Source organism: Magnolia sinica, chromosome 3, assembly GCF_029962835.1.
Source record: "Magnolia sinica isolate HGM2019 chromosome 3, MsV1, whole genome shotgun sequence".
NCBI classification, from domain to species: Eukaryota; Viridiplantae; Streptophyta; class Magnoliopsida; order Magnoliales; family Magnoliaceae; genus Magnolia; species Magnolia sinica.
Window position 1 is genome coordinate 61,505,016 of NC_080575.1, and position 18,699 is coordinate 61,523,714.

General features: G+C 39.8%; 1 protein-coding gene across 2 annotated transcripts; it reads right to left on the minus strand.

Annotated features, from left to right (window-relative positions):
• Positions 1 to 4,076: 4,076 nt before the first annotated feature.
• On the minus strand, positions 4,077 to 18,432 carry LOC131239957 (kelch repeat-containing protein At3g27220-like). Of its 2 annotated transcripts, none has more exons than XM_058237921.1 (7): positions 18,189 to 18,432; positions 14,660 to 14,836; positions 13,061 to 13,290; positions 12,005 to 12,175; positions 8,019 to 8,124; positions 6,730 to 6,936; positions 4,077 to 4,359 (listed from the first exon to the last, which is right to left on the minus strand). In XM_058237921.1, the coding sequence occupies exons 1-7, from the start codon at positions 18,387 to 18,389 to the stop codon at positions 4,195 to 4,197; spliced, it is 1,257 nt and encodes a 418-aa protein (XP_058093904.1). In that variant the 5' UTR covers positions 18,390 to 18,432; the 3' UTR covers positions 4,077 to 4,194. The 2 variants fall into 2 exon arrangements, with proteins under 2 accessions (XP_058093904.1, XP_058093905.1); XM_058237922.1 differs by having other exon boundaries at positions 14,660 to 14,968; positions 18,189 to 18,317.
• Positions 18,433 to 18,699: the final 267 nt, after the last annotated feature.

Genomic DNA, 18,699 nt, shown 5'->3' on the forward strand with positions numbered 1-18,699 from the left:
CATATAAACATCACAGTGGAGCCCAGGATCAGTGAGTCCCACAAGAAGTTCTAAGACAAGCAGATATTTGTGTGGTCCTTTCATCCGGATATATGTAACCATTTGAACAAGTTGAATCGCAAACTAGGATCATGGAGGGGCCCGCTCAGGAGTTATACAAATCAAATTAGCCTCAAATTTGGTACATACATTGTCTATCAAGTCTACATCCATCATACAAAATTTGAGATTAATGGGAGCATATTAGGTGAGACCTTGAGTCCACCGAGGTGGATGAGACCCTTAATTGTAGGCCCTCTATGATGTATGTGACTACATCCACGCCATCCATCCATATTAAAAGCTCATTTTAGGGTATGATAAAAAAAAAAATGTAGTTCCAAATCCCAAATGGACCATAGTATAGGAAACAACAGTGATTAACCATTAAAAACTTCTTGTAGGCCACAAAAGCTTTGGATCAAGATGATATTTGTGTGGTCTCTTCATCTTGGTGTTTGTGACCTTATCAACAGATTGGATGCCAAATAAATATTCTGGTGGAATCCATGAAGTTTTTAATGGTGGGGATTCAATCACGGCTGTTTCTTGTGGTATGGTCCACCTAAGATTTGAGTCGGTTCCATTTTTGGGATCGTGCCCTAAAAGAGCTTTCAAAATGGTTGGACAGTGTGAATTTAAGGCATGTACATCGCTATGACCCCACATCCAGGGGTCCCACCCACCCCAGTGGATCTGGGATCTCACCTAATCCACTCTCGAGATTAATTAGATATTTGTGGATCTCACAAATCCTGAACTTTCAGAAGGGTATAAATGTTGACCACTGCGGTGGACAGCAAACCTGGTCTGAATTACATTAATCGAACGAATGGGTTAGACAGATTGGATTGACCCTAAATTTGGTACATACATTGTCCATCAAGTCTACTATCATTACACAAAATTTAGGACCAATCAAATATCTATGGGCCCCACAATCTAATATGTTTTGAGGGGTGTCAGTACTAACTACTGCATTAGATAACAAAGTAGGTTGGAATTACATAAATCAGATGGAGTGGTTAGACTGATCAGATTGACCCAAAATTTGGAACATACATCATTCATCAAGTCTAGTATCATCACAGAAAATGTGGGATCTATCATATATCTGTGGACCCCAAAATCTTGTCCGTTTTGAAGGGTGTCAATGATGACCACTACATTGGATAACAAATTTGGTCTGAATTGCATAATCAAATGAATGGGTTAGACCAATGGGATTGACCCAAAATTTAGTACATACATTCTCTATCAAGTCTATTATCATATCACAAAATTTGGGACTAATTGGATATCTGTAAACTCTATAAATCCGGGTCGTTCAAAAAGGTGTTATTGTTGACCACTACACTGGACAACAAACCTAGTGTGAATTACATTAATCGGATGAAGGGATTAAAAATATCAAATTAAGCCCAAATTTGGTACATAATGGTCCATTAAGTCTAACATCATCACCCAAAATTTAGGATCTATTATATATCTGTGGGCCTCACAATCTGATCTAGTTTGAGGGGTGTTAGTGCTGACTAGGACAAAAAAACTAGGTCTGAATTATGTGGATTAGATGCAAGGTGTAGATTGATTAGATTGACCCAAATTTTGGCACATACATCGTCCATCAAGTATATTATCATCACACAAAATTTGGGATTTATTAGATATATGTGGACGCGACAATCTGGTCTATTTTGGAAACCACTATACTAGACAACAAATCTGTTCTAAAATGCATTAATCAAATACAGGGGTTAGGCCAATCGAATTGATCCCAAATTTGGTACATAGATGGTCCATTAAGTCTACTCATCCCACAAAATTTGGGATCTATCAGATATCCGTGGGCCCAAGTAATCTGGTCCATTTTAAAGGGTGTCAGTGTTGACCATTGCACTAGATAGTAAACATAGTCTAAATTGCATAAATCAAACGAAGGGGTTAAACCAAGCTGATTGACCCCATATTTGATACATAGATTCTTTATCAAGTATGTGATCATCACACAGAATTTGGGCCCCACAAACACAATCAAAGTATAAAAAAGAAAATCATGTAGAAACACATACACATAAGTGAGCCTCCATAGGATTCAATATCTTTCATTCACATGCTTCCCCAAAGGAATTTCATTCCCATAAATCCTCAATGGGCTAGCCCACTTGGATGTGGTTTAGGGCCACCCAAAAACCACCATAATCTCATGTTGGGGCCCACTTTAATATACATAAAGAATAAATGAAAGAAAAACAAGGGTTAGATCCAACCACCTTATGTTTGGATGGCTTGGATCCCCCTCCTATGGTGGCCCACCTCTCTCTCTCTCTCTCTCTCTCTCTCTAAATTTTTTCTTGCTAGAAATGTCTTCCCACCTTGGTTAGCCCTCTTTTGTGTAGAGATTAACCATAGGTTAGGAGCAATGTTAGTTTATTTAGGTTAGCTAGTTAGTAGGGTATGATGACATCGCATGGCCATGGCTCATACATGGGAGGATGATGTATCACAAGGAGAATTTGCACGTGGTGTAAGTAAAGTGAGATGTCACATGGAGAATGTGCATGTGGTATAAGTGGGGTGAGGTGTCATGTGCATGTGGTCCATGTGTGGTGAGTAAATCATGACATCATGGTGAGGTGTGGATTAGGAGAGTGGAGAGTGTTGACATTCTCCACTAAGGCATGAAATGTGCTTTCTAGGATCGTCCATGGACTATAGGCCCAAGCCCATATGAAGCGTGTATATGCAGAGGTCTTCGCACACTTGTGTTTTCAAGTTCTTTGCAACGTATGTTACAAACGGAGTGCCGCACGGACGAACAGATGGTACTTTTGCCATCAGGGCAACATGGCAGTTGATATGGCAGAAGTTTCAAGATCTTGAGGTTTGGGTCACCTAGGTGCGTACTATGCACAAACATTTGGGTTCTTCGTGGTGTATCTTACAAAAGAAGTGTCGCACGAACAAACGGATGGTACCTCCATGATTTGTGCAACATGCCGGTCAATATGACGGGAGTTACAAGGTCTCAAGTTTGGAACACCCAAGTGCGTACTACGCACGAACAGTTTGAGTCCCTCTCTGAGGCTTCAGACGATGCGCGCTCATGCATGGAAGAGATATGGGGTACTTATGTACTACAACAGACGAAGATTACTTAAATGCATGTAGCTAAGACAAGCGTTCGAACATGCTGCCAACCATTGGGAAAACTTGGGATATTACATACTTGTTTTTCCATGCGATAGCCTCATAAAGAGAGCCAAGGTACATACAACACCCTCACACATCCTTTGGTTTAAAATTTAATCAAGTTCTAATGTGCCATCAAATCTAATCCAATCGAGGCAAATGGGCGCCTATTATAGGGGCCTAATCTTCATCGACAATTGAAAGTGCCCACTAGGTCTACAAGATCTTGCACACATGGCACACTCACACTCCCATAAAAGGTAGGGTGAAGATATTACTGATACTATCAGCCCCGACTGCGACTATTGTCCATCCTAACTCAAGTCAACCCCCTAATATGGAATGACCACAAGTACATCCTAAAACTTATGATAGTCATGGTATATAGAGTATTGAGATCATGTACCACAAGTCTCCCTTGGTCAACAAGGTTGTGTCCAATTGCAAGTTTTCAAGGACATTCAAAGTACTCCACTTACCCATATTAATGTATGTTTAAGGTAACATCAAATATTATCTAAGGCACAATAATTTAATTTTTTCCACCTAGACACTATGCCATCATGATCTATGACTAAGATCATCGTTATCACATTTACATTGCGAGTTTCTCTCTCTCTCTCTCTCTCTCTCTCTCTCTCTCTCTCTCTCTCTCTCTCTCTCTCTCATGCAATACTCTGAGGACTAGGCATGTATTATCTTGGAGGCAGACTTAACAGTTTAACTAGTGTGAGGGCATTTGATTCTCTCAAGGAGAGCATGTCTCTTCAATTTCTTTTACTAAAAACATACAAGAGAAACAGATTTTCTAGAACAGAAACAGAAAGATGATAAATTGCAAGACCTGAAGGAAAAATAAATAAATAATAATAAATAAAAAAACAAAAACAAAAATTTCCAGAGCTATTGCCTGCATATTTCAGTTTACATTTGAATGACCAAAAATGATAAATTGATAAAAAGTCATAATCTTAACTTAGTTCTCCACATAGTTCCAATGACTTTGCGTGGTGCCGGATCGTCGGGTCCACGGTCGCGCTGTCCAGACGTGAAATACAGCCACCCATCCCAGAACCCAACTAGAGTAGTTTTGACGCGGCATGGCATCTTCCCAATAACTGACCATTCCTGTTAATACAATGAACATACCTCCTCTAATGAGATTAATCATAGTCATAATGTTATAATGATCATAACATGCGGAGATTATGAGAAAACGTAAATGCTTGTGACTTTCTTTCACTTATTAGCAACTACCTTCTGTACACGTGGCAAACATGTTCGAGATCTAAACCTATCATCCACTAAGTTAGATGGGTCAGATCCCAAAGTTCATATGGAGAATCCATGCCCTTGGACTTGCAAAACCTTGTCAAAGAACTTTGGTTGAATTATTTTTATAACCATTTATTTTCTTTGAGAGGAAGTTCTCTAATCTGTATGGCTAGGATTGTCAAAGCGATGTGATTCTTGGAGTGTGGGCCATCCAAGATAAATCCTAGCTGATGATTGATAGGCTCAGATGTTGCACATGCTGGTCACATGGAGGAAGTAAAACACGCCATAGTCTAGACCAGAAATAACATATTCGACTGGAAAACTTGGCCGAGTCAACTTGATGGCTCGGTCGACTGGGTGTGATTCAAAATGAGTCACCTCCAGGGTCAGGGTGAAGGAAGCAACACTTTATATTACTTATTACTATTAGTTATAATAAATTTAGCTATTTTAAGTATCTATTTACGTTCCAATTATTTTAAATATTCATCAAGTCCAGTTGAGTCTTCAAGTCAACTTGAACTGGCGGAATTGAGTCAAATGAAGTTTTTGGACTTTTCAATTATGTGTTAAGATGAACTTCAAGTGGCTAGAAATGTTAATCATGGTGGCATATATATATATGGCTGTGAACAATTGATTGAAAGATCTTTTACAAACCTAACTTCAAGAACAGAAGTTTCAATCTACACAAACACATGGCATGCGGCACATGCTCAAACCAGAGCAGACAATAGAACTCTAGAAGCTGTGACCATCGCAGATACAACTAGGGCTGTCAATGAGTTGTGCTTGGACCTAGCAAATGGAAAGTTTTGAATAGGCCTGTCCCAGTGACAGCCCTAGAGACTTCACAAGCTTTAAATGACAAGAGGAACTTGCATCAACCAAAGAGCATTACATGCATAGCTTGCTTGTAACCAAAGAACCAACACTATTCAGACTTTCAGCTTCCATCCTATCTGGATGTAGACTACTCTTGTGGAGACTCCATTTCCAGATTTCATCAGTTTGTCTCAGTTCCAATGAATTATAAAGAAAGATAATAGACAATCCCATGGTGCCACTGCAGCTGTTATGCATTAGGGGCTACGAAGGCAAACCATACGGAATGGTTCAAGGAGCCATAAAGCATGAAGTTGACCTTTGCGAGGTGAGGATCCAGGCCATTCATCAGGTGGGACCCACCATGTGTTATGACCCATGGCTCGGAAATCAGGCTGGTCTAGAAATCAAGTGGACAACATGTGAGCATCAAATGTGATCCATTTTCTTCATATAGATGCATAGTCTGCCTGATGGTCTGGATCTCGCGCAGACATGGATTGCATGCGACAGCCAAGCACAGGAAGTTCCTGCAGTCAGAAGCAAGTTAGGGCCCACCGTGATGTTTATGAGAAATCCACCATCCATCCATTTTGCCAGCTCATATTAGGACATGGGACCAAAAATGAGGCTGATCCAAAACTCAAGTGGTCCACATGACAGTAAACAGAGGGGATTGAATGCCCACTGTTGAAACATTCGTTAAGCCACAAAAGTTCTGTATCATGCTAATTTATTTATTTATTTATTTTTTTGCATTAAGGTGGATCCCGGGAAGGTTTCAACGTTAGGCATTTTTCTCCCCACTGTTTCCTGTTGTGTGGCCCACTTCAGTTTTGGATCAGCCTTGTTTTTTTATCTCATGTCCTAATATGAGCTAGAAAAACAGATGGTCGGGGTGGATTTCTTGCAAACATCACGGAAGGCCGCACCTAGCTTCTGACCACAAGAACTTCCTGTGCTTGGCCATCGTAGGCAATTGCGTCCATCTCGTGCGCACATTAGAACATGTGTGGAGTGGAGGGTAGGATTCACAATCCAGAAAGCACAGGGAAAGAATGGGGAATATGAATATCAGAAATATGAGCTAGCAAAACAGATGGATGGGGTGGATTTCTCACAAACATCACGGTGGTCCCCACCTAGCTTCTGACCACAGGAACTTCCTGCACTTGGCCATCACAGGCAATCCGCATCCATCTCGTGTGCACATTAGAACATGTGTGGAGGGTAGGATTCAAAATCCAGAAAGCACAGGGAAAGAATGAGGAATATGAATATCAAAAATATGGCAGAAATGATGACAGTAGAGTATTTCTATCAGAAGAAAATAAGTTTCAGAAAATGTGCATGATCCATCATTGAAGCATGTGAAGGATAGGGAAAGATGAGTACCAACGTATCCAAACGAAACCGGAACACTTCTCCAACAAGTATCATCTTTTTGGTCACAGGGTGCTTTAAAGTTGTGCCGCCCACGATAATAATGGAATTGTTGACAACAACCCATGCAAACTCAATATGGGAATTAGGCTTAGGCATAGAAGGCAATTGCTTCCACTTCTTCCCATCTTCCAGCATGTAAACATCACTGTATTGTACCTGCAACAATTGAAATATTAAAGATATGCCATACAAAGGAGCTCAAGGAGAGAAGAAAAATATGTAGCAATCTAAACTAGAAACACAAGTAGTGTATTTTTCATCCATCATTAAAATGTGACCAGTATGACAAATATAGCCAAGATTTTGAAAATCTTGCAATAATATCCTCAGAAAATCCTCAAAATTTGAAATCTTCCAAGAAATTTCCAGGCTGAGAAATTGCCAAGAACTAGATTTGTCACTATGCATGTGGTGACAACAACATTTTCAAAGTCTATATAATAACAAGGCATACACATAATCCAGGTGAAAGCCAAAAATCAAGAATACTTTTGCTCAAGCTCTTTCCACAAATGCTCTCATGTTCCATGGCCCAATGTAACCCCAAAGATGCAATCAGAGGCGCTTCAAAGCCTTGCACTATCAGCAACCAGGCATTGTGCACTCTCTACAACAGGATTAGAATTACTAACCAAAGTCAAAGGAGCACCAGAAACAATCTAGTGTCTCATCTTATTGTACATTGGGCCATATTCCACATAAATCTTCTGGGATTCCAATTTCCAACCCAAAAAAGAAGTTGAGCAATAGAGAAATGTTCAATCAGTTTTGTTTTGTAAACTTACATTTTTATTTTTTTTTCATGTAGACTACTATTTGTAGGCTTTTGATCAAAACTTGATTTGCAGGAAAGAGAGGCCATCAAGAAGAAATTGCAAAGGCATGTTGGGTTTCGTGTGAGTAATTAGCAAGCAACATATAACAAGGCAATTTAAAATGCTGACAAATTCGGCAGAAGCCAACTATTGTTAACCAGAAAGATAGCAGGCCGCCTATTTCATGTGTTTAAAAATAAACCTTTCCCGGGGCATTGTATCAATATAGTGGGGGATATATTGTTGGGAGGAAAACACAAAAAAGGTATGGCAAAAGCCTACTCTCCCTTACTTGTCTCCCACTTTTGGGGGGGGGGGGGGGGGTTTGGGGGGTGGTCCATGTTATAGTTATACTCCAATTCCAGCATTTTTAGATATCAAAGGCACCACTATGTAATAAAAACAAAGGATGAGAATATATACCTCATGCCTCCGAGAACACTTGAAAATAGGTGATCCGGGTTTGGCCATGAAATCACCTTCTTGACCACCAATAACAAGGAGACGATCATCGATCACAATGCAAGACCTGATAGTGAACTTCAAAATTAGGATGATAACACCATCATGTTCTCTACATTAGACAACAAAGGGGAGGTTATTAGTCCCCTCATGAATGTGCAAACAGAAAGGTATAATTTTTTTCTTCAACTTCTCTAGGTTCTTTTCATACTGTATGTTTCAGAGCTATGCATATGCATAATACTTGCATGAACATATAATCATCATCACCATCAGAGCCTTGTCCAGATCTTTGGGGTCAGCAGTTCAATGAAGAAATACAACAAACAAATGCTAACACTACCCATGCATTATATGCAGAAATAAAGGTCAATACCAGCATCTCAACTATTTTATGGATCATTTCCAACTACAAAACTGTCAAGCAAAGATGCACCCAACTGGAGTTTCTTAGTGCTGCCGCAGAAACTGCAAAACCAGTATGCAGAAGAAAAACTACTTAAACAAAATTTTCTTTTAATTGAAAGAAGAATACAAAACTAAGGTAAGACCACATAATGCCCAATACCTAAATGAAGACAGTTTACGCCTTTAGCTATTCATTAATTGAAATGGCGGTTTCAGAATGGGACTCACATGGGGACTGAAACCTGTATGAATTGCCCCAACTCATCACACACACACACACACACACAGCTCAAAAATCAGGCCAATCCAAAAGCTAAGTAGGTCAAACTAAAAGCCAAGTAGGTCAAACTAAAGGAAAGGAAAATGTACAACCGTGCCTAAAACATTTCAATTCACGTGGCCCACCTGAATTTTGAAAAGGTCTAGATTTTGGAATGTCCCTTCTTCCTAGTGGGATTTCTTTGATGAATGGATTTGATGGCATATACACACCACAGTGGGCCCCATGCACAATAAAAAAGTTTTGATGAGGTGTCCCCTCCCAACTGTTCCATGTAGTGTAGCCCACCTGAGTATTAAATTGGTCTGATTTTTGGGTCCTCAACCAAACATGTGAGGGTGACTCTAACATCAGGGTGGTTGTCATGCATTCATCACAGTGGACCCCATTTTGCTTGACACTATTGTTAGTTATGGTAGTGTTGACAACAAGTGGTCAAACCTCTCTATATATATGCATGCATAGACACATACATGCATACACATCTACATACAAATAGAAATGTTCACATTGAGACCCATTAAAACTTTCTTGAGTGGGTGTGGGTTGAGCAAAGTGGCTCACACTATTGGTTGTTGTGTGGGGCCCACCATGATGTTTATATGCCCTAAAAAAGAGGTCATTCCAAAACTCTATGGGCAACACAATTTCAAAGGTTTTACGAATAATTCACACTATTCACTATGGTGATCCGGCTGATTTTTAGTGTGGCCCATTTTCATTATGGCCCACATCTAATGCATGGTTCGATGGGACTCAGACATCAAGGTGGGCCCATAGCAACTCGATTGTACAATACAGTAAACCCTAAGAGAACTTTTCCCAAACACGCACGTACATACATACATGTATGTGAATGATTACCTGGAGTCAACTCCATTGTAAGTGGAGTCGAGCAAAAGTGTGGCCATGCGTTGTGATGTGCCATTTAGGGGTGTCAATGGGCCGGGCTCGGGCCTGAAATTCAGAATTTTGAATAGGGTCAACCCGATTGCCAGGCCCGAAACAGTTCAAAATCCGGGCCGAGACTTACCCTAGCCCCAACCCGTTGACAACCATAATGCCACTCAACCAATCCATCAGGTGCCCGCCTAGAAGTTGTGGGGGAACCCAATAATTAGTTGGTTCAAAAATTATCGAGAGGACCACACGATATAAAACAGTGGAAACTACCTAAAACCCCCCAAAAAAAGAAAAATCAAGTGGGACCCAAATGATGGTTGGATGGACCTGACTTTCAAGGAGGCCAATCATCATGGTAGGGAGCACCTTGTGCATGGGTTAGATGCGATACACACCGAGGAGGGCCCCAAACACGAATCTAGGTATTTTCCAATTGTTGCCTATGGTGTGGATCGATTTAGGCTCCCTCACAAGTCACAAGTTTTGGGTGCACCTTATTGATGGATTGGATAGCTTATATGGATCACATGGTCACCTTATGGATGGGTTGAATGGCATATCACAACGCGTGGCCCCACTTTTGCTCGACTCCATTTGTAATGGAGGTGAGTCCAGGTAATCACAAGTCACAAGTTTTGGGCGCACCCTATGGATGGATCGGATCACATGGGACCTACCCTAGGTGGGGTGTGTATGAAATCCGACCTATCCAATAAGTGTGCCCCACCGTGAAAATGGGACACCCCAAAAATTATGATGATCCAACCATCAGGTGGGCCACACCATAGGAAACAATGAAGTTACCCAAAATAAAACCTACAAATTCAAGTGGTGGGCCCACCTGACAATTGGATTGTGTTGATCACACCTAATTCACCAGTTGGATGACATACACAACCTTTATGGGCTGCACGCCATAAAAACAATGTAAAAATGCCAATGTATATAGTGGAGGGGCCAACCTGATGGTTGGATTGGGCTGATTTCTGAGTGTCACATCATCATGATCGGGCATACCTACACTACGAACTTGACAAACTAATCCATTATTCTATTTTATTTAATTACAATGCGATAATAGAAGGATATAATAGAACTGCATACAAAAAAGGATTACGTATCAAAGGATGCAGATTCACTTCTTTTTTAGCTAGCTTTTTCACAGGCTGCTCAAACAATCAGATCTACATTTATGAATCTATTGTATCCTGAGCAGTCCATGAGTACATGTTTAAAGGCTAATGAAGTATCACTCATTGGTGCTCTATAGTCGACTAAATTAATTGGGAATGTAAGCTTGAGAGAGAGAGAGAGAGAGAGAGAGAGAGAGAGAGAGAGAGAGAGTCATGTTTGGTCAAGTGGGGAGACTCTAACGCAACAAATGCTAAGGCACTTAGAGAGGATCCTAGAATCCTCTCCTACTCATTACCCAAAAAGTTCATTGTCAAAGGGAATGAAAATTCATTATAGGCTAGGCTTCTAGAGGATCATCTACACCTTAGAAGCTACCAATACCATATATCCATGATGAACTCCAAGAACTCTCCTCTTATTTAAACATTTTATTTAGCACGCGCACAGAGACCAATAGTGGTAGCAGATTGACTACCTAAGTATTTTGAGACTACATTCTAGGGAATCCTTCAACATTGCTTAACAATTTTCTTTGCTTCAGTTTTTCACAATTATGTCTTCTTATACTTATAAAATTTTCATTGTTATCCATCAAAGATCATGTTTGAATAACAAGTTTGATATTGTAAAAGATATACGTTCACAGGAGATGATTTTCATGAAAAAAGCATACTCATACAATATATCCTGCAACAGCCTATCCCTAATATCATCATCATCATCATAGCCTTTTCCCAGTTATTTGGGATTATTTTTGTCATGATTGCTTGAAATTTCTACAACCAGCTACCCACCTGACACCAACCCTCCTTTACCTAGGCTGGGGACTGGCTGTTGCAACTGCATGGTGCTACTTATCCATATTTGTACATGTATCTATATACAATGAATGACAGACAACCCCAAGTATCAGGGAAAATGCTATGATGATGATGATGATGCATGTTGTGCGTGGCAGCCCTTCCCCCTAAGTTGGCAGAGAAACAGACAAACAAAAGTGCAATAGAAAGGCCCAGCTTCCAGAAGAACTATGGTAGGAGATATAATCACTTCACAACAAACAAACCAGATGGACTGGACCAAGGTTATGTAAAATTCATATTATCTCTAAATGTAATATCTTCAGATCGCCAAACACGAGTAGAGTTAAATTCTGCATTTGAAGTGGAGAAAATTAGAAAATTAAGTCAAACTGTTCATAATGAAGAATGCACCCACAAACCTGTGAGGCCCACCACGAGGAATGGGTATTTCATATCGCCACTCCATCTCTAATGCTTTGCCATCCTTTACTGCAAGACTCCAATGCTCTAAGCCAGGCTCATGGCGATCCTCCTTGCTGCCGCCCATCACATGCAGCCGGCCTCTCCAAAGTTGGGTTGCCGGGGCATATCTGGGAATTATCACATCAACAATAATCAAAGGGTCATCTAAGATCCAACAATGGACTTGTTAGGAAATAAGTATAACAAAGCTGTACAATCTATAAAAGATTCTGCATTTTAAAAGGAGAAAGAAAACATGTCAAATTACCATTGCATAGAAAAGAGAACATTAGGGGAAGTTAAAAAGAACATGTTTGAAAAGGGGGGCAAAACCTCCCCCTTTAACCATCTCATTGAATTCGAGGAATGTCTTCAACTCAAATTATAAACTAAGGCAAGCGGGGCTTGAGCTTAACTCTGGCTTGCAATGTGAGGACCTCTAACCCAGTCACCACCATTATACCAGCCAGCACAGTGTAAGCTAAGATGCCTTGCCCTTGTCTCTGGAACAATCCCCCAACCCCATCTACAACCCTCTACTCCCCTAGCCTTTTCACCCTGAGTTGTTGCTGCAATTTCCATCAAAATTGAGTTTAAACATCCTGCAAGGACATCTTACCAAACATTTAGATATCCATCCGAAGAAGGTTCACTACATGGCAACAAAATAGCTTGCCTGGGTGCTTCTAAGATGATCCCTTTTACGACATCCATAATAGAGGCAAAGTTCCAGTGAATATCCTAGGTTTGTACCCTTCATAGACTGTATGATTGATAAACAGTGGGGTGTCCATTAGACCTCATCCTCTTGGTATTAACTATTATAGTAATGATCAACCAGTTGTTGGTGGAAAAGAAACAAGGAATTGGCAGCATCTTAGTGGATGATAAAATGGAATGCCTCACATTTAATTCTTAATGATAAGTTATGCACTCAAGAAGGTTAAAAAGCAAATGCATTAAAAGAGGAAAGTAACCATAAGTTTTGTACATCTCACGGTTATGGAATATACCTAGGGAAAGGTAATGGAGGCAAGTCCCACCATTGTTTTGTCTCTGTATCTAACGCAAAGGTGTGAGCTGTAGGCCCTCTGCATTGCGGACCATACTGTCCCGTGACTGCATAAATGTATCTTCCATCTGTTGCCATTCCTAAATGTGAATGTGCCATTCCTTTAGGCATGTCAAACCTTCCACCCCATGTATTATCCATAAAATTATAAATATCAACATGAGAATGTACCTATAGCATAAAAACAAAACAAAAAACATGGAAGAAAACCCATAAGAACACTGTATTTTTAGAGATCAGATATTTATCTCCAAAGTATGAAAATGAAGTTTGTGAAACATATAAAATTGTTCATTAGGAGATAATGGAGGGAATTCAAGCACAATTTTCAACTAACCAAACGAATAAATATCCCTACCTTTCCCTGCCTAATGCTTCATCTATTAACTTTCCATGTTTAATATTTCTTAAAATAGTTTAACAGATTAATATAGAAAAGTCTCTAAGAAAAGCTCAATCAAAAGCTCCCTTCATTCAACAAAAGAATTGTTAACCAGAAAAGCATTGCAACGGAATGTAAATGAGACCACATATTGTAGGGAATATAGACAGAAGTGGAATGCTATGGCAGCCTTAATATCATTAAGCCAACAGTTGCATACAAGTCGAAGGTATTTAAGAATTTTGGACATTAATGGGCAAAGTCATACATTTTGACTAGCAGGGTCAAGTTATGATTTCCCTCTTCCTTCAAATCAGTTAAAGTTGTCTCTTACCATTAGATACAATAAAACCTAAAATCATCTCATTCAATTACTTATAAATGTTGACTAAACTATCAGTTGCTTCTGAGTTCCAACACTATCACCACCACCACCACCACCACCATCATCATCTTGGCTAAGTATTTAAAAACAGTTACCTAACAACTGTAATGGTAACAGTGGGAACCATTACGCACTTACAGAAAAAATCGCCTGTAACAGCCCCATAACGGTCTGTTACAAGGCTGATACAATTTTTTTAAAAATGGCCATAACAGCAACTGAAGCTAACGATGATGGCTGTTACAGCCACCATTACCATTATTGAATACCTTGCATCTTAGCCTCGCAATTTGAGATCAGATTTGACATGGTGATTGGCAACAGTTTTACAATTGGTGGCCCACTGGTCATCAACCTTCAATTTCCACTTGGGCCCTCACTGGCCACAACAGAAGATCATGAAGAAATAAAGTTGAACTTGGCATAGAAACCAAAAAATATTACTATAAAGTTAGAAGGTCAAATATGGTAATTGATGAGTGAGATTGACCGAGACATGTAAAAGCAACACCAGGAAAGTCATCCCTACAAAAAATAAATAAATAAATTGTTGTACTTCTTACTGCAAAAATAATTAATTTGTTAGAGTCCACAATGAAATGAAAGCAAGGTATTCTACCAAAGTGCAGCCCACGAAACAAAAAGAAAAATATAAGAATGGAATAACTTGATCTTAGGCTAAAACAAGGCCATGCGCCAACCTTGCAGTAAACTATCTTTTGGACTCGTTTATTGAAGTGCAAATAATTTCTAAGATGATGAAAGGTTCTCACATGATTAATGGTACCATATCCAGCAAACACATATAGAAGATTCTTAATCTGTATAGCAGCCCCATCTAGACGAGGTACAGGTGCCTCTGCCATCTCCTCCCACTGTAACTCTGGTGCAGGTAAATCAGTAAAAGTTGCATTGGGTATTGGCATTTCATTATCTTTAACAGCTCCTTTCTACATAAGACAGAAAATCGGTCATCAATGATCTAGTCTACCTATGGAGGCATGCAAAGTGCTTTCGCCAAGTCAGCCAGCTCCAAAGGAACAGCGAAATACTTCTTCTAATCTCCTCCACAATCCATGTGACTAATTCACATCAAATGGATAATCATATAAAGTATATGAATAATCATGAGAATTATAATGCATGAAGCTTCAGCAACTATGAATGGCAACTAGTATTCTATTCAGACTTTGCAAGGATGCTAGAAATGTTTGAACGCTAGCAAAATCAAAGTGGAACAGAAGTAAAACAGATAAATAATGGTACCAAACAGAAAAAGCTAACCAGACGGTATCTCAGGACTGTTACTTGACCTTACGATGTTACAAGGATCCCTCAAATGATCAAATCCCTGGCAGTACACACGTCAGATATTATATTACACAGGTATCGGCATGGGATCCGCATTGAATATGGATAACCAGGCTACTCCTATGTTAGTCTTAAATGGTGGTGACTCTTCAAATGTACACATGGCATAGTTGTACGGCGATCCAGACTGTCCAAATTGCTGGCACAAATGTATATGAAGATTTGCACTGAAAAGATAATATTAACCATTTATTTTTCTCTTCAAATTTGGACCACTCACTATTTTACTTTTAACCATCCATTTGACAGATATCGGTTGGATGTTTAGGATTGCTTGATCAGTATGATTTTAGAGATTCATCAACAATTGGGCCCACAATTATATTATTGATAGTTGTACATTAGCAATGCATGTTAGGAGGATGAGTGAGTCACCAACATTTTTTAAACATGCTAAACCAACATAGGAATCTAGCCAGCCATAGAAAACATTTAATACATAATTAAAATATTAAAATTGATATAAATTTTGATATAATATTTTGCAAACATTTCAGTAATTAAATATTGAATTTCTCTAACATTCACTACGTGGGTTGATGCATCTGGGCCACAAATCAATTGGATGAGTCCCAGATGACACACACAAACTGGATGATCACATATCAAGCCCACCCAAAGGTCTGCTTTTGAAAATCCAAACATCCAAGTTGAATATCTTTACAATCCAACCATCCATGGTTTGATGTTAGAACCAGGCTAAATCAGTGGTCCAATTGAAGTATGGGAACCTCAACTACAATCAGATCGCTTATGCAGTGGTAAGATGGAACCGTGGAGCGTGCAGATCACCACATTACTTCTCCATGTCGGCTTTACTTTTTTGTGCGATTCTCATCGTCATTTTAACTGCACAAATCATGATCCACTTCCTATCGATTTTGCGTGCAGAACATTTGTAGCAGAGCATTTGATGTGCAGCACCGAAAGCCATCACATCAATTGTCCATGGATAGATGTCGGTATTAATGTTTACAATAATAATAGTATTTGAATTTTTGGACAATTTTCCATTCAATATATTTTTTAGCATGCCCAAAGTGAGGCCCACTATGTGTAGGATCAAGTTAAAGAGACATCATATTATATAAGACGAAGAGAGATAGTTATGATATGCTTGGGAATCTTTCCTCAAAAGGAAATTTCATATATATAAGGACAGAAAATCAAAGAGATATTTCCCAAAAAGGACTCTCTTGTAGAGAGTGACGCTTGTACCATGCCGGCCCCACAGTGGCCTACATCCATCACGCCCTCTGATCTTTAAGTAGAGAGAGGGGAGGTGTTGTAAAGTATGTCCCTTTAGGTGGAGGGAGGACAATGACACAAGCTCCATCCTAAATTATCTAAACGCCCTTTACCCTTTTCCATTTCTTGAAAACCTTTCACATGTTCTTTCATTTTACATGGTTTAATAGTTTTGAATAACTATTTGCATGTAACTCTTTGCCCCTACCAATTCTTTTAATGTACAGTATAAGTATATACATCTATACTCAAACCTACATATCTATGCATACCCTTTCAGCAATAATAGCATCATGCACAATCTGTAGGGTGTTTCCCCCATTTCTATCCCACAACTTTCCATGCGCATATTGGTCTGCACCATTCAACCGATGCCTTACAACGAGGATAGGTGCGTTCCATAAACAACATCAATCTGATGATCTTAAGAAATTTATAGACTGCTAATGATAACCAAAGGTAGGCAATACACCTAATGGTTAGAATAATCTACTTTACGAGATTTCTAGGATATAGCCAATCCACATGGTGTCATGTCTACTAGACGGTCCAGGTCAGCAAGAACATGCAGTGATTGTGTACGGTGTACATGAACGCCCGCAAACATGGAGGGTGTTAGAGAACCCCTAAAATACATAATACAAAGCCGTGTCCCCCATCCCCGTGGACTGTAGACCATCATAAGAATCTCGAAATCTTAGCCCTACTTTTTTTCATATTCCCCCCCTACTTTTGCTCCTAATTATCTCTCTTACATGTTTCACCTCCAACAAGGAGAAAGGATCATAATCGACCGGTGCCCATGGTTAAAAGACTCAGTGACTCAGACAACTCACTGGATCCTGAGTCTAGTTGAGGCTGAATCGGCTCGACTCACCCCAATTGGGGGTGACTGGGGGATGGCTTGTGGTATATGTTGGATATGGGCCTATGAGGCCCACTTGTACACAAACAGTAGTGGTTGGGTCCCACAAGGTTTCCCCTCAGATAATCTCTGGGTGAATATCCTTTGGTCCAGGTGCATGTGTATCTTTCAAATTGGATTTAATCGAGAGGGGATAGAGATGAGGTTGGATGCAATGGGAACAGGCCTATTATAACTAGCTCCCGATCAACACCTTGGTTAAAGGCATGCATCTGAAATATACCTGAGAGAAAAACAGGGAGGAATATAAAACAAATACCCGATTGTCCATTAGACTCCCTCGCTACCATCTAAACCTTTGATCATATCCGGTAGCCATCCTAACCATGAATCAAGAGGGGTGATTAGCTCATTTCCGCTCCCATAGTAGTTAGGCATATCGCTGGATGAGGACCATCTATCTTATGCTTTGCGAAGGTCCCCAAAAAATCGTGTAGATGCCATTAGATCCTGTGGGCCCACCCATCAGGTGCTACTGAGTCTGAATCAACTCGTTGAGCTTAATCAGGTTCATCCATCCATATTCAAATCACAGAAATAACCCAATCATGAATTTTCAGGAAACAAGAATAAATTGCATTGCATCAAAATGACATATTTGGATAAAAACATTATCAGATTCATACATTGTATCAAAACCATCGAATTTCAGTCCGAGTTATATGGAAACCGCATGAAATAATAATAATAATAAAATGCAGAGGTTGCTTCTTATCCTACTCAAATAAATAACACTAAGGAGATGGAATCCGCCTCACCTCCATATGGGACTGGAACATGAACAGAGGGCGGGACCTTTGGACGGCCCAGTTCGAAGTGACGGACAGATACGTAGAAGAAGGAGATGAAGAAGAAGAAGTCCAGAGGAAATCGAAGATGAGGACAGCTGCGAGGAATCCTACGCACGACGCCAGGACAATTAATTTCGTAGGAGCTTGTTTTCCGGTGCTCCTCCCCATTTTTATTTTTTTCTTTTCTTTTCTTCTGAAAGAACCGAAGAGAATATATGGAGAAAAGGGCGGGCGCCAGTGGTTTTCCGAGAACGTTTTTCTGCTTTTGAATTTGATTTTCCTTGGAATTTATATGGTGTCAAACACCAATGTGTGCGTTTTCCGACATTTCTTAAATGGTGGTGACTTCTTGTCCTGTTGGGACCCTTCCTGTATTGATGAGATTTACGCTTCAATTCACCCTCATCAAACGGCTGAATGGCGGTTTATATGGTTGGATTGCCTGATAGGGATGAACGAACTAACCGATTTGATGGTT